Source organism: Filicampus tigris, chromosome 14 (genome assembly GCF_054856515.1).
Source record: "Filicampus tigris isolate MCC_2025a chromosome 14, RoL_Ftig_1.0, whole genome shotgun sequence".
NCBI lineage: Eukaryota > Metazoa > Chordata > Actinopteri > Syngnathiformes > Syngnathidae > Filicampus > Filicampus tigris.
The window spans coordinates 11,803,826-11,820,418 of NC_141230.1; the positions used below are offsets into that span (position 1 = coordinate 11,803,826).

The 16,593-nt window shown below is 43.7% G+C and overlaps 1 protein-coding gene across 3 annotated transcripts; it reads right to left on the reverse strand.

Moving 5' to 3' along the window:
* Positions 1 to 6,338: 6,338 nt before the first annotated feature.
* Positions 6,339 to 15,985, reverse strand: LOC147136367 (uncharacterized). Of its 3 annotated transcripts, none has more exons than XM_086052252.1 (7): positions 15,276 to 15,985; positions 13,616 to 13,689; positions 13,168 to 13,393; positions 9,825 to 11,746; positions 8,211 to 8,429; positions 7,771 to 7,917; positions 6,339 to 7,428 (listed from the first exon to the last, which is right to left on the reverse strand). In XM_086052252.1, the coding sequence occupies exons 1-6, from the start codon at positions 15,532 to 15,534 to the stop codon at positions 7,813 to 7,815; spliced, it is 2,805 nt and encodes a 934-aa protein (XP_085908378.1). In that variant the 5' UTR covers positions 15,535 to 15,985; the 3' UTR covers positions 6,339 to 7,428; positions 7,771 to 7,812. The 3 variants fall into 3 exon arrangements, with proteins under 3 accessions (XP_085908378.1, XP_085908376.1, XP_085908377.1); XM_086052250.1 differs by having other exon boundaries at positions 13,168 to 13,396; XM_086052251.1 differs by having other exon boundaries at positions 6,339 to 7,500; positions 13,168 to 13,396.
* Positions 15,986 to 16,593: the final 608 nt, after the last annotated feature.

Here is a 16,593-nt window from a genome sequence, read left to right on the forward strand (position 1 = left end):
CATGAGCATGTGTTTGTTTTCATCTTTTTGATTGGAGAATGAGGGCAACAATGAATCGGAGCAGCAAAGCGGAGACAACGGCGTGCAAAACTCCATCGTGAGCTAACGCACAGCTACAGAAATGTGGTTGTTGGGAAGTGGACACCTTTGATCTGATAGGTGCGTGTCAAAAAAAAAACCGTACGGCTAAGCAAAAGTGGAGACTGTGGAATATAATACGGCAAAATCCGGATATAAGGCACAGCAACGTAGTAAGTTTATGTTGGCACGTGTTTTTATTTTTTTCGTTCTGGCGTTTAATCGAGATGCTCTTTATCGAGAGGCGACTAAGGGCTGCAAGCAAAGACTATGCAACTCAGGACTGCACATTTTTGGTAAGTGGGAAAGAGCTGGCGTAACCCGAACATCTGAACTGTGATGCAGATGTGCTAACCACTACTCCGCCGTGCTCTTATTGCCAGTAACAATATTAGTTCCGCTGTATTGCGTTATTGGTGAGGAAACGATTACAGCTGGAGTGTGTTAAGGTTGCGGGAGATTCTCAATTTTGGTGTCAGCAACCTAAATATGAAAGTATGTTTTTCCATGCTTGTCTCCATGGCGGCATTTAGGAATAATGAAGCCAGAGTGGAGGAGGAATCCTGCAGGATCTGCTCGCTGCATTCCTCCTGACGTAGACTGAAGGGGGGGGGGGGGGGGAATAGCTAAAAAGCAACAGGCTACTGGTTGTCTCACATGCACACACAACACACACTTATAACAATAACAACCCCTGCCAGGAACAAAACACACACACACAGACAAGACGCCCACACATAATAATGACAAGCGCACACAAACAGCCCCCCCCACCCACACACACACAGACACACACGATCCAGATGCGTGCAAACAATTCACACTGCAGGACCACATTGGGTTTCATCATCTTCTTTCCCTTTTTTTCCTTCCTCGGTTGCTTTCTTTCTCTTGAGAGCTGGGGAAGGGAAAAGGGGGAGCAGAGAGGGGTGGAAAGGGGAGGGGAGGTGTCTCATTCCCCATCTTTTGTTGCTTCTCGAGAGGGAGAGAGAGGACACATCCACACAGACTCTCCAGCCCCCATTCACATACACACACACGCACTTACGAAAGCAGGCGCTAAAGGCTCATTTGTGCCACACACACTCCTCAACGCTTCTCTTGTGGAGCCCCACCCCCTCTCGCCGAGCCGCACTTGGTACACTCCGAGCATTCCTGCCAAGTAGCTTTCACACACAGAGGCAAAAAGCTTGTCTCAGGCAATTGCTGACAAGCTACAAACAAGGCGAGCCGCCTCTCCTCCCCTCTCACCCTCAGTGACCCGTATGTGTGCTACCCATCCTCGCCCCCCCCCCCCCCCAGCCCCCCTTACCCTCTACCACCCCATCGCTGGCTCCACCTCCTCCCCCATCCTCTTCCTTCTCCTTCCCACTGAGAATGTGGGGCCCCAGCAGCATAAATTGTCAGCTGTTCCTGGGCGTACTCTCTGTAAGCCCACATATGCAGGCGCTAGTGCTGCGCGGGTAACCCGAGTAAGCAAGACCCTGCTGGTTTCCGAGACTTGAAAAAGTAGACGGAGGCCCCCCGAATAATGCGGCAGTGTGAAGGGACTACTTACAGATGGGCCTAACGCTGCCATTGAGTCGCTCTAAAAACTGTATAAAAATACGGACTACAATGATGGCCAAGTTAATATATTATGTTGGATTACATAGAAAACACAGAGTGGGACAACAACCACTGTTTGACTTGAAAACTGCAGCACAATTGTGCCTCGACTTAAGTGACACTTGCATCTCAAATGGCGAAATAGAAATGAAAGGGAATGCCATTAATAGACCTCATATCAACAGAAAAGATGACCGCTTCTCTCAATGACAGCACACTCTGCTTTAGCAAAACTTGGTCCACTTTCACCCACAAACTCATCTCTACTAGCTCATAAATAAGCACAAACCTTAATAAATACACAAGGAAAACACCACACGTCTTCACATGCCCACACAGAATTACACACCCACACACACGCACATACAAGTACACACAAATCTTGGTTTTCATACCTGCTTTCCCCGCCTACTCTTGTCCTTAGCTGTCAGTTTGTCAAACTTTTTCCTTTATTTTTTTCTTCTTCGTTTTCTTCTCAGTATTATTACGTTATTATTGTTATTATTATCATTAACCATACAACTTTGAATATCTATACGAGGGTTGAGTGGGCTTTGGAGCTTCTTTAAACCTTTGTTATCCACGTACCTATAACTGAATAATAAAAAAAAAAGTTTTCCTCCAAACGAGGGGTGTAGAAGGGGGGGGGGGGGACGTAAATGCCAATAATCTGTACCAGCACCTCAACCACACAAAAACAAAATACATTAGGGCTGAACAATTTTGAAAAACAATCTTCCCCTGAAAAATTGTGATTGCGATTTAATATGCAATTATTTTTTTTCAAGGTTCTCCTTACCCTATATTTTAGAACAAACAACAAGCAATAAATGAATCAGTGTTACAATAAACATCCAGCCTCTGAACCACTTATCCTCAAATGAGTTGTGGGCGTGCTGGAGCCTATCGCAGCTGTCAACTGATCGCCAGCCAAATTCAGATTAAAACAAACTATATCAGACTTCATATACATAAATGTATTGGCCTTATAGTTTAGAATTATGCTAAAATAAAGGCAAATGAATCATGAATCAATATGAAAGACATTTTAAGCATTTCAATTTACTAAATAATTTGACTTGCAGACTTTCAAGCATTCACTCCGACACCTTTACAAAATTCTCCCAAACAAGTGTGGCGTAAAATTAAGTAAATCATACTCAAGACTATAACAATCATGAACTATAACAAAATGAACTATAACAAGATAATAATGAACTATAACAAAGTGGAACCACTGAAGCATCGGTAGGCAAAATATGAGCAACTGCCACAGAGGTAAAATTTTTTTTTTTTTTTAATGTAGAAACAAGTGAACCACTGGTACGATACTTTGGCTTCATTTTAGTCCTTATTGGGTTTTTTTTAAAACAACTAACTCTGTGTTGACGAATTCACAGAAAAGTTGACATTCATTCAGTTTAAACAAGTAAGATATCCATTGTGTAATTAAACAAAAAAAATGCATTCGGTCCCTCGCCTTTTGAAAGGATGACATAAGATCATAAAGGTGTGTGCAGAGCGATACTGTCACCTAGTGGAGTTTCACGGACATGGCCGTAATTCTGTTGTAACACTGCCAAGCCACATAAATCTGTTAACAACAGTCTAATAATTAAAAAATATATAAAATAAAAAGTACTCAGTCCTTGGTGTCTGATGCGAAGGGAGGATAGATGACATCTTGCATTCGCTTTTATTGTTAACTGCCATAAAAATGTAAACGCGCCGCTCAATAATAAAGAGAAAATTTGAAAGTAAAACTACTCACCTCCTGATGAGTGAAGTGCAGCATACAAGTGCATTCTAAAGAAAGGAGTTCATTTTATTGATTCAATTTGAACATTCTTAGCCTTCATACAAGTCTAATAACACTGTAGTAAGTTAACCAATGTGCAGTAAAACTAAAATATCGTAAAACTACTCACCCTTCGAAGGAGCCTGAGAGATGCATACTAAAGAAGGAACAGAAAGGTGTCTGGAGTGTGACACTGTCACCAAGTGGTGTTTTACAGGTATTCGTTCAATTCGAAAGCATTCAGTAGAGGCAATGATGTCTGAAAATATTATTTCATCAATTGTATCATCCAGAATGTTTCCTATGCAAGTTCCGAGTCACTTTGACTTGGCCACAGAGTTGCTAGAGTTTTCAGGGACTACAACAAAAATAAGGCGTATGCCAGACACCGGTACAATGATTGTTAGGTGCTCATTTGTACACATTCATTTCACACCTCTGTACTAAATACAACATTCATGATTGGAAAGATAAAATTGCCAATCTGCAATACGCTGCTTGACAAACACTGACTTCCAAGAAATGGCGTAAGATCATTGCCAAATGGTTGTTAGTTCAAGTTGATTACTTTTTTAAATTTATTTATTTTATAGCGTTTTGTTGTTTACCGGTAATTCCACTTCGGTTGAAGAAATGAAAGTTTGGGGGAGGTTTTTGTAATTGGAACCATTTTTCTTTCTTGTCTTGAGCCTCTTTGGGCGGTCATTGCGGTCCCACGGCAAACACCGCCACCACATGTACGCTTTGGGTACTGCTTTGGTCAATGACGCATCACATTTGAGCGCCTTCAATCTACATTTGGACTGAAAACACGCCGCCTGGCAAAAAATATGGACTCACCAGTCACCACTTAAGGATGTTCATTCAGTTGTTCAATTTCGTGAAAAAAAGTAGACCAATGACATGGCAAAAACCAGTTATTTCAACTGGCAAATTCCTGTCTTCAAGGAACACTAAAAGAAATCAAGAAATACAAAGTGGTAGTTACATTTTCTGACCAAAATGTGGTGGGGATTATGTAATCCATCAATTCTGAGTAAAAATTATGGAATCACCCTGTAAATTTCCATTCCCAAAACTAACACCTGCATCACATTATCTGATCGTTATCTTGCAGGTAAACAGGAGTTTACACCTCACCTCACACCTTGGACAGCTGTTGCACCAAGTGGACTGACATGAATCATGGCTCCAACACAGGAGATAGCAAGTGAAACAAATGAGATGATTATAAAACTTCCTTCAAGAAGGTGATAATAAGGAAATATTTTTTCAAGACGATAATGTCTGTATACATAGAGCAAACTCAGTGAAAACATTCCTTTGAGAAACAAAAGGTCAATGTCAAAGCCTGCAAATAGTCCAGATCTCCATCCAATTGAAAATCTGTGGTGGGAAGTTGAAAAAACGTGTAGACGTGTTGTGTTCTTTTAAAAGCAAGACCACTGTTATATTCTGCCATACCATGGAGCCGTCTTTATTACCTGTCTGCACAACACTTTTCATGTGCTTTCCCTGCAGTAACCTTGCACAGGCATAGTCTGCCCTCTAGTGGTTCAACATAGTAATACCATGGATTACGCCACAGGACGCCATTTCATTAACTAACGAACGACTGATAGAAACACGCTCAGCCTGTCCTGTGTGTGTAATCCAGCAAAATGTATGTATTGGGAATAAGAAAAAGGTGGATAGCAATTTTGTTTTGTTAACATTTAGTACATACCTTATCCCTTTGTATGCAAAGTATGTCCTTGGAGGGGGCATCTCTCGAGTGTAAAAATCTCTGCCAGCACAGACGTACATTTAAACGACCTGGAAGTGAGTCTTTTGTTATTTTGCAATAATTATTTTACTGCGAAATAACATAATAAAAACTGAAAACTTACTGTGTTATAACGCAAAAGTTTTGCAACAAAACACAACAGTACTGCGTTATAAAGTAATCTTAAATATTCTCATGATGTCCCATGGCGGGCCCGATCTAGTGACCGGTGGTTGTGTTGGAAACTAAATGCTATCTTGGTTAAACAAGTGTATACAATTCAATCCACTCACGATACTCCCAACTGGTAAGTGTATATGCATAGGAAATTAGCCAGTTTATGAGGTTTAAAATAATGCTTGAGTGCACGGACGTGAGGATATGGCGTGTGAAAAATTCAAGGGTTAGAGATTACACTAATTTTTCAAGGGTTCATAAAAGCCACTCGAGAATAGACTACTTCTGCATTTCCAAACAGGATGTTCAAAGGGTGGAGGATTGCTATATTGAACCTCAAACTCTCTCAGACCCTGGGCCAGTTATGTCCTCATGTTTGGACATTAATAAACTTTTAAAATTGTGGAAGCTAAATGTGTCATTGTTAAATAACCCTGATGCTATTCAATGTATAAAGGAGGAATCAAAAATTGTCTTAGACCTGACCTGTTTTCTGAATCTGAGCCGCGATTGGTCGTTGTGAGCACTTGTGATGTCATTTTCAGTCGACAGAAGACAAAATGGCCGCCCCCGGAGATGGTTAAAAACGAGTGGATTAACACTTATTCCACAAACGCAGTATTTATCAGAATGCCCTGTCTCAACTACTGGGCTTGCATAGAACATATTCTTGAAAAAAAATGTTTGCGTTGACTAACTATTCCATACGTGCAAATGGTTTTCTGTCTATATGTGTTCCATGATTGGCCGGTGACTAGTCCAGAGTGTACTCCGGCTCTCGCACAAAGTCAGCTGGAATAGGATCCAACTCACCTGCAATCCTAAAGATAACTAGTGCTATAAACCATGGATGGATATAGCTCAATAAATAACCCTAACATCAACAATCAAATCAGAACTTTTGAGACGGTCAATGTTATATACTCAGATTTATTGATCAAATTTGAACATCCCCAGAGCAAACACGTAACCTTCCCAACCACAAAAAGCACAGGAATGCATTTAAAATTTCATTAAAACTTGCAATCACTTACTTTCCCGACAATAACATGTTAAAAGGTCCCAGCATTTTATATAAATACTCTTGTATTTTTGTTAAATATCCTATCATTTGTCATGCTGGCTCAACACGCGAGCTCGAGACTATAGCAAAAAGAAAAATAAAGGTAATTAAAGCAAGTATAACAATATAAAAGTCAAATTTTTTTTTTTGGAAAATCAATTTGTGAACCATAAACATCTCATGTGCACACATTGCATTTATTCAGTAGGAGGGTTTGGATTACGGTGGAGGACGGGAGGGTCAAATTGCCATCATGAAGCAGTCACGTTGCGAAAATCCGTACTGCAGATGCACATGCAGTGTTGTCGTAACCGTCGCGTTTCCCCCCCGCCATCTCCCCTATGTACGGATTATTATTTTGTGAGACAAGCAGATCAGAACGAAGGGCGGCAGCGAGTGAAGTTATTACCGAGTTCATCACACCAATACGGACACTGAAACACCCAAAGGACCGCCTCGACTTCACCCCAAACCCAACAAATCACTTCAAGTATTCCCACCCTTGGCTTCAAGTATTCCCGTCCCACCTTCAAATTCACCACCAGCGCTTAGGTTTACAACACTGGCTAAAGGTAAGTGCACTCCAAATTCAACTATACACATAGGACTGATGACACTATGTAACGGTAACAAGTTCAAACAATCACGCTTTTCATTTTTATACACAAATATGATGACATGATGACATGGGATCGATGTTGCACGGCGGCATCATGTTCCCCCGCCCCCTGAGTGTACTGTTCAAGTTTAGACGTTTTTGTGGGTAAAACGGACACACGCCGCCCTTGGTTTGGTTTTTAAATACCACCATGATTAGATTAGAATCAAAACAACAGTCACTTGTCCTTACAGACCCCGTTGTGCTTGTGGGTGACGGCTCCATTATGTACAAGCTTCTGATTGCTCGTGTGACTTCCTTGTCGCTTGCTCTGTCGGACCCTAGGGGGGGTTAAAAAAAAAAAAAAAAAAAATCTACACTCAGTTGTAGATGACCACAACGTAAACCTGGAACTGAGCAAGAGAGAGAGGACTTCAACCACAATTTTAAGGAAAATACTCCATTTAGTCAGACATGCTTCAGAGGTTAAACTTCCAAGGTTTGGAGCTCTCACCCCCCTGCACACTTATTGAATTGAACAGAAATAAATATATGTATTGCATGAATAACATTTATTGACCGGTACCGAATGGGCTGCGGGGCAAGTTGATGTTTTTAAGGTTTTGGACAAAAACAATAGTATTCAGCTAGTGCATCGCAGTCTTTAAACAGGAGCCACCCACCTCAACCTTGGTTCAGAAGACCGCTTGGATGACAAACTGGCCTCAGGAGCCAGCGACAATGCAGCTCCTGCATTTGTACAACTTGGGGTCATGGGTGCGGATGTGGTTCCGTACATTCCTCAGTCGAAAGAATGTCTTACTGCAAAGCTTCAGAGCAGAAGGTGGTCAGACAACACAAGTAAAGAGTAAAAAAAAATATGTTTTAACTATACCCTTGTAGAAATGCAATGCTTTATTGACAACTAACCAATTTGTAGAAATGCAATGCTTTATTGACAACTAACCAATTATAAAATTAAATCAAGAATTATTTGGATAATTGATTCATCGCTCCGAGACCTTGTTTAATTGAAAATTGGCCACATCCTTGGAACTTCAGCCTAGGACTCCGAGAGTCCGTTAAATATTCCTGGTCCCGGTCGAGGTGGGTTTCAACCTACCAGACACGGCCAGTGTTTGCCCTCGATGTGCCGCAGGCGATGCATGATGAGAGCATCGCAGTCCCGGTAGGAGGTGGAGCATTGCGTGCAAGAGTGGGCCACCTTCGGGGCTTTTGGGGCCTGACTCCGTGGGCCCCGCAGCTGCTTTAGCCTTGCCCGGCGAACAGAGTCCAAAACGACGCAGCCCCTGCTGCTCAAGGGGATGCTGGTAGGCTCTTGCTGGTGGGTTTCAAGACAAAAACAGTCAAAGACTTTTGTGGGGCTTACTCAAGACTGCACATGCATAAGGATTCAAGCTAGGGCTGAACGAGTGAAGGAAAAGATTGAATTGCAATTTTTTGGGACCGATATTGTAATTGAAGTGTACTTATATAGCGCGTTAATAACTACACCATATGGTGCCCAAAGTGCTTTACAAAGCTCACATTCCCATTCACGAGCGCATTCATACACCAATAGGGGGCTGGTGCTATGCAAGGTGCTGCCAAGACCAAATTAGGGAGCAAATTACAGTTCATTATCTTGCTCAAGGGCACTCGGACATGGTCCCAAGGGTTGCAGTTCAAACCCACAACCAACTAAAGTGGTTCAGCAAACGGATGGATGAACGTAAGATCAGGGCTGACGGAAGCACAAACGCATTTATGTCCGTTTTTCAAGCGCGTGTGCCATGTAGCTGTTTCGTATTGTGATACTATTTTTTTGTTCATTGCTGGCTGCTCTTACTGTGCAGTGTACACCAAAGCACTTATTCTGGTCTTTTACCACCCTGCATTTCACATTAGTTTAGTGATTAGCTACTCCATTTTCACATGTTCTCTTCTTACTCTGTTTTGTTGCATACACACTTAAGAAGGAAATCAACCCGGACATTTTTTTTTCAAGAACATGTTCTATGTAGGCCTACTAGTTGAAACACGACATTTTGATTAATATTGCGTTTGTGGAATAAGAGAAACCCACCCGTTTTTAGCCATCTTAGGGGGGCGGCCATTTTGTCACTTTTGTCGACTAAAAATGACCTCACAATTACTCACAATCACGGCTCAGTTTCAGAAAACGGGTGAGCCTGAGATGGCTAAAAGCGAGTGCATTTTGCCGCTCAACTCAAATTCCACAAATGCAATATTAATCCAAATGAGTCATCTCAACTAGTTTGTCTACATAAAACATTCTGAAAAAAAAATATTTGGGTTGACTTCCCCTGTACGTAGTCCTCATCCACCTTGCGTGATAACGACACTTGATAGAAGTCCACCTTATTTAATTGCCACTTTTTTAACCAGCTCAGAGCCCATTAAACATTGCCATGACGCGTCTGACTGGTGAGCTTGGGGGATAGGAGCGCTTTAAACGCACGCTGCTTTGACGATGACACAATCGCGTTGTCTGATTTTGATCATAAAACGATAAAAGCGTTCTGCCATAATTCAAGCTATCCATTTTCTGTGGTGCTTGTACTGCACTGCTCACACATGGCACATACAGAAAATTCACACTCAAATTTTCACAGGTGGGGAATTTCCAAAGTCCACACGGAGAGGTCAGAGCTCGGATTGGAACCCATAAACATAAACAAGATACTAGTACAAAATAAAACAGTTATGAACCTACCTTTGGTATGGTAAGTGTGGCCTTTCTCCCATTACATCTGGCTGAAGGAGTATTGTTTCTGGAGTTGGCCCTGGGTGTCTGAACCCTGCTCCGGCTGACACTCCTCTCCTCCCTCTCCCTCTTCACCACCGGCAAGGTGGGCGGTGGTCCTCTGGCTCTCAGTGCCCTGTGGCTGGGCTGACCCGTTCCAAATTTCTCTCCGACTTGTGACACGGAGCGCGTCAAACAGATATCCACGCTCTCTTCCTCTTTCTTGATTCCCACTATGGGGGTCCCAGACGGCCGACAGAAGCTGAACAAAAAACCTGAGTCCAGTAGTTTAATGGGGGGCTTGCTCTGGCGCTTACCCAGGTCTGGCGAGGGAGGATCCAAGAAAGGGCCGCCAACTGGCACAGGATCTGCGGGTTCCTCTTTGATTACTTTGTATAAAGGGTGGTTGTAGATGTCCTGGGGAGGAGAGTGCTCTGAGAACTGGAACCCACCGGGTTGGTCGCCCTTTACTTGTCTCTCAGTGTCCATCTCCTCCCTCAACACTTTCCTGGGCCGGCCCCGTGGCTTCTGCGCCTCTCTTGCGCTGGCCCGCCTGGGCTTGGCTTTTGCCCCCGGACGACTGCTGTTGTAGCGCGGTGTCTTGACCGCCTCAACTGTGATATTATTCCTGGCCTGTGTTCTCTGAGAAGATTGATTGATTGGTGCGAGAGAGAGACCTGAGACAGAGTATTCAACTGGTTCTGATTTGATCCTGACTGTGTTCCTCACTGGAGTTTTGTTGGGGATACGGCGCACGGGCTGCTGGACAGGGGGACGGACACTAGCAGCGTTCCTCACAGATCGTCTGAGCTCACGCCCGCTGAAGTCAGGCCGGGATGCTGCTCGGAACATATCAGGTAAGACCACTTTACTTCGCATGCTCCTGTCGCTAGGAGGGACTTGTTTATTAGTATTATGTCTCTTTGTAATTCCTTCAGTGACTGGTGGGTCACCAGACTTGGTTTTCCCACCCTTGTTGAGTAGGAGACTATTAACAGGGTCGCAAAGGGGAAGAGACAGTGTCACAGGCCTATATGGTAGCACCGGGGGAGCAGGGCGGGGTTTCCGCCTCTTGGTTAGCGAGTAGTTGTTGGCTTTAAGCTTCCTGAGTCGTTTCTTCTGCCTCCAACCAATCAGATCTTCCGGTCGAGGGAGAAGGGCTGTCCTCTGGAGGCCGAGAACCAGCATCAGTTTGTACTTCTCCTGGGCCCTAGCATAGTCCTCCTCATCCACACCCACCTCCTCCACTTCCTGTTTCACTCTGACAGGGCTACAAACCGGACTGGATCCGGGGGTGCTCGACTTTCGGTTTCTTCGAGGGCTTTCCGGCATGGGCAGTAATCTCTGAACCTTCTGAGCAGCACCGGGACTGGAGCGGAGAAGACGGGTGTTGGACGGAGATATGGGGGAGTAATTTTTGGACTGTGGGTTGCCAATATTTGTGGATACGGCACTCTTCTTGGAGGAAGGCGATTTGAAGTCCATGAGCTTCATCCGGTGTGAGGGGCTGACAGGGAGTCCGTTATGAACTTTGGCATTTGGCATCCTACGCAAACTGCAACTCGGACTCCCTTCCAAAGACTCATCCGAGTTTTCAGGATCCAGTTTTAAGCGGAAGCCGCCAATGTTACCCTCTAATTCTCTTTTCCTTTTGGTTTCTGTCAGTTGGTGATGGCGCTGACTGCAAACGCCGCCGTAGTCCAATTTTAAGTCCCGACTAGGATGAACAACGTTGTGGTGCTCTTTCATAAGAGCAGAGCAGGCCTCCACAGCAGGCCACATGCCGAGGTGACGGGCCATGGTGATGACTTCGGGGAGGTCCTCCCAGCGCACACTAAGGGTGGAGGAGTAGGAGAAGTCCAGCAGAGACAAAAGGCTGTCCTCACTGAAGCCTGAGAGGAGGAGACAGAAGCTTCCGTTAGATACGCGGAGCCTGGGTTGATCAGTCAATAATTTGACGAAGACACTTTGCTCGACTTAGAGAACTTTTGAGAGCTAATGGAGTTGGACGATACTAGCAAGAGCATCGAAAACTGCTTTCAACTGCTGCTCCTTTATGACTTCACCTCTTGACAACTCCCAAAGGAACATTAAAGGGCCCCAAAAAATTCTGGTTGTAAGATGTAAGAAGGCCTTTTCTTCTTAAGATGACAAAAGACATGTTTTGAGCAGACAAAAAAAAAGGGTCGATTTGCTCTAAATTGAGTTCAACTGGCGCGTGAAGGGCGGCTAAATCGAACATCACACTGAATTACCCTGATTCCAAAGTAAATAAGAATTAAATGCTTTGATGACATCGCGAGCTTTGTGAAAATGTCGTTTTACTTTGTTAAACATTTTTCACATGCCGAGGAACATGAACGATGCCGTATCAATTCATCATAGAAAGCGACTATTACATTTACAGTAATCACCCACATATTTGTGGGTCATGATTCACAAATTAGCGGTTTTTGTTTTTATGGAACCCTCAGTGGAAGAGATCAAATGCAAAATGTTTGAGTCAAATGTTTTACGTTTGTTTTTATTGCTGGTTCTGGGTCAAAGCTACGCTGTAAAAATAACAAACATTACTTGTATTTTTTGGGATTAAAACAGTAATTTAAATTTGGCACAACTTTAAAATATAAATTATTGACATATATTGCATCAATGTTAGTTAGCACAACAAAGCAAGAAAGTTGTTTGCTCCAAAACAATCTGCTGAGTTGTTTGTACTTAACGGTACGTCTTTAAGATGGGGGACAATAAGAGCCAATTCGTCTTATTTTGTTGTTAAAAATTCGGGAAAGCCAAATTTCACAGTAGCAAAATTTAAAGCGGAAGTCGACCCAAACATTTTTTTCAGGCCCACTAGTTGAAACATAACATTCAGATTAATATTGCCTTTGTGGAATATGAGGTAAACAGCAAAATCCACCCGTTTTTAGCAATCTCAGGAGGCGGCCATTTTGTCACTTCCGTCGACTGAAAATGACATCACACACCCAGGCTAAGATAACGACCAATCATAGCTCAGCTTCAGAAAACAGCTTCAATTACTCACAGGATTTTGCAAATCGCAACAGGTCTCTGTCCCTATGCTCTGGGAATAGTGTGCACTTCCTGCATTTACACAAATATCCCTACTCAAATATTACAGATATTCTGGACAGGTTCGTCTAAAAATTTCAAACCATTAGAACATATAGTAATAGTTATGCAAAGACTTACAGTTTTGATCTGAAACTGTTGCAAGTGGTGTGTGTTTAAGAAATACTTGAATACTGTCAAATCTGTAAATGTGACATACGCTGACTATATTTTGACTTACCAGTGAGATCTATGTCTGTCTTCATACTGGAATCCATTTCTGTAAAGACTTCCTGGAAGTGATCACTGACGGCTGCCAGCACTGCTCTATGCGCAGCGTAGGACTGGCCGTTAGTGCGCACAGTGATGTCACAGAACATCCCCGCCTCCCGCTGACTCCTCAGCTTGTTGAGCATGTCAGAGCTGTGCGACGCTATCGTCTTCGTGACGCATCCTCGGCCGCCTAGCTGCTAGGAGAGAGGCAGATTTTAAGTGGGGTGGGGGTGGGGGGGCAACGCTGTAGGAATGATGTGAGATAGGCACTGTGAGGGACATCCAAGATGGACAGAAGATGAGAGCTAGCAAGTGTGAACTCAAAATGTGAGATAAAAGGAAAAGGAGGACTTAACATGACAGAAAAGAAATGGAAATTCTGTATTTTCTTTTCAAAACTTGCAACCCTCGCTCACCTCTGTCGCCTTGCGTTGCTGGCTCTGACACTCAGAACAGTCCAGGACAAAGTCTCTGATTTGGAAGTACATCCCTGCAAAAACAATAATGGTCAGCAAAGGAGTTTTTTTTCCTGGGGGCGTGACACAACTTCTAGACCGGTTATTTAAAAGCTAACAAAATATTAGACATCCCTCTCAGTATGAGCCTGTGTGTGACAATAATAAACACATTGAAACAGTGACTATGAAACCAGCCATAAATAATAAGATCAGACTAGTGGATGACTAATGTACAACAAAGGGCTCTTTTTAGCAAATACTTCTGCTTTTCCACTTTGAAATGAGTGTTTGACAAGATGCCAATTGGGTCACTTTATTTAGCTACACAGACAAAATGTTTAAACTGTACTCAGTAGTACTGCGCAGTTGTACACAATCTACAGAAGCCATGCCCACGAAATGACACATGAATGAGGCCAAACGCATGGTCCACCACCAGATGTTAGAATGGATCAAATGAAATCTGTGTCACTGCACGGTGACCTGATGAGCATGCCTGCATCACAGTGCGGTGTTCGAATCCCCGCCCCGCCCTTCCTGTGCTGAGTTTGTGTTCTCCCTGTGTTTGTGTGGCTTCTTCCCATATACAAAAAAAAATGCCCATTTTCAGACTCTAAATTGTCCATGGGTGTGATTGGATGTATGTCCCCTGCAAATGACTGCCAACCAGTCTGGGGTATACCTCTCCTTCAGTCCCAAATCAGATGGGATATGCTCTAGCTCACACACTATCCTAATAAGGATAAATGCCATTGAAAATGGATGGCTGGATTGTTACTGTCGACCAAAATACACAGAAGAGACTGCATACAGTAGCTCATACCTTAAGGAACTACATGTGGTCCCGTAGGAGTTAAGAGCTGTTGCTTGGAACCTTCACAACCACAAGAACTTCACCAGTAGTTTAAAAATTGATGGCTGGATGAGAATATAATCTGAGGTGTTAATCGACATTTTTAACACAGCTGTGCATACATTCCATGTTGCTCTTGGAACTGTGATCTGCAAACCAGGTCTGGGCTCATTCAGTGTCCCGACAACGCCGGTAACAAACTGAGAAGGAAAAATGAGGGTTGTGGTGGCCCCCGTGCATAAGGAGCCACTAAATGTTGGCTTGTGCATCATACCTTTGTCATGGGCAATATAGCACTCACTCAAACATTTTAGTCACCCTCATATCTATGATTACCTAGTGGTTAGCAAGTTTGCTAAACAGTTCTGAGGTTTAAGTTTCAACTATTGGCTGTGGTCTTCCTGTGTGTAGTTCACATGTTCTCCCTGTGATTGCAAGGGTTTTCTCCAGCACTTCAGATGCCGAGAGGTATGACTATGAATGACTGTTTGTCTATCTGTGCCATTGCGAATGACTGGTGACCAGTCCTGGGTGTATTCTATTTGGATAGGCTACTGCTCACCTATGACCTAAACAAGGACAAGCCCTAGAGAAAATGGATGCAAGTCTGTGTCAAAATAGCAGGACATATGATAATGTGTGATCCCTACAATCATCCTGTACTTCCTCCTTTGTAAAGAGCGTTTGTAAATTAACGTTTGTGTCACATGAAGATATGCCGTGAATGTTTGTGAGATAAGGCTAAGATGACGTTCATTTTCTTACCCTCCCACCAGTAGTTCTCGGCCACGCATTTGTAGGTCTCCTCCAGGGAGAGGTGACGCTTGCCGGGTCGCCGGTGAAAAGTAGCGACTGCCTCCAGTCTCCGATCCTCGTCCAAAACCTCCCGGTAGTTGAGGAAGCCCCTTTCCAGCTTCTTTCGGTAGAGCTGCCCATCGATCCACTCGAAGTTCGGCGACCAGCTCCTTTCGCCGGCAACACTCGACCACGGCCTAGAGGGGCAACTCGCCCCCTTCACGTCCATCGTGACTTATCCCGATAGAAAGGGCGAAACTTTGCCCTCGTTTTAAGGAGGATCAGTTAAAACTCCCTAAAGTCCAACTTAAAACACTTTGACACCCTGATAACACATCGGGTGTCTATTGATCTAACTCGTTAAAAAAATGGAAAATACCTCTTATAAAAGGTTAGTGGCAAAAGTGCCAAACGATAACATTTCAGTGGATGCTCCTGATTTGTAGCATCGATGTAATCGCGGGAATCCCTCGTCGTTGTCCAAACATTAAATATTTATATGGCTATAGTTCATGTTTAACAAATGTTAGGGTCACATTGTTGTTGTGACGCTCAAACGGGGACACGCTTGTTTTGGGGGGCTGCTCGCTCAACTGGAGACAACAATTGCAGCCCAGGAGGGGGATCGCGCCAATAACGCCAAGTGATGTAAAGTCAGCCGCCTCGCTCGGTCCCCGGCCGTTAGCAAGCGTTGCCCCCGGGCAGCGGTCCGCGTTGCATCTGCCTCAGGTGATCGGGAGTGGCTTTCGGAACAGGATCACTGTGGACGGCTTTAACTTGAGATTTCTTTGGGCCAACTCGAGTCGGAAGCAACATGATGACGCAGCTATCAGATCATCATCACCACCTCCAACGACCTAAAAAAACGCGAGGTTGCCCTCCGCTAATAGCACTCACAAATGTTGCAAATAGCCACCTGGCCTCGCCGAAAAGCGTGCCAACAGGAATCGGGTTAACACGGGTGCGAGTTCATACAGCTTCGGTGGCGGCAAAATCCAATCCGGTGGTGAAATAATCCAAATTTTAAACTCGCAACCTTCTGTTTGTTGCTAATCAGCCTAAAGGAGCCAACTACTCCCCGCCTTCACACAGTGCACATAAGCGTTAAAGAGACGGATAGAGCTCGATTATGATTGGCTGACCGATATGTCAATCTTTTAGTTTCCGTTCGCTTGTGAACCAAGTTAGGTTGACCGATATCAATATCAAGTGGAGGATTTACTAAAAAAGATACGTTTAACCTTAAAAAAACGTTTTCACCGTATATATTTCAACGATGTTATCGTAG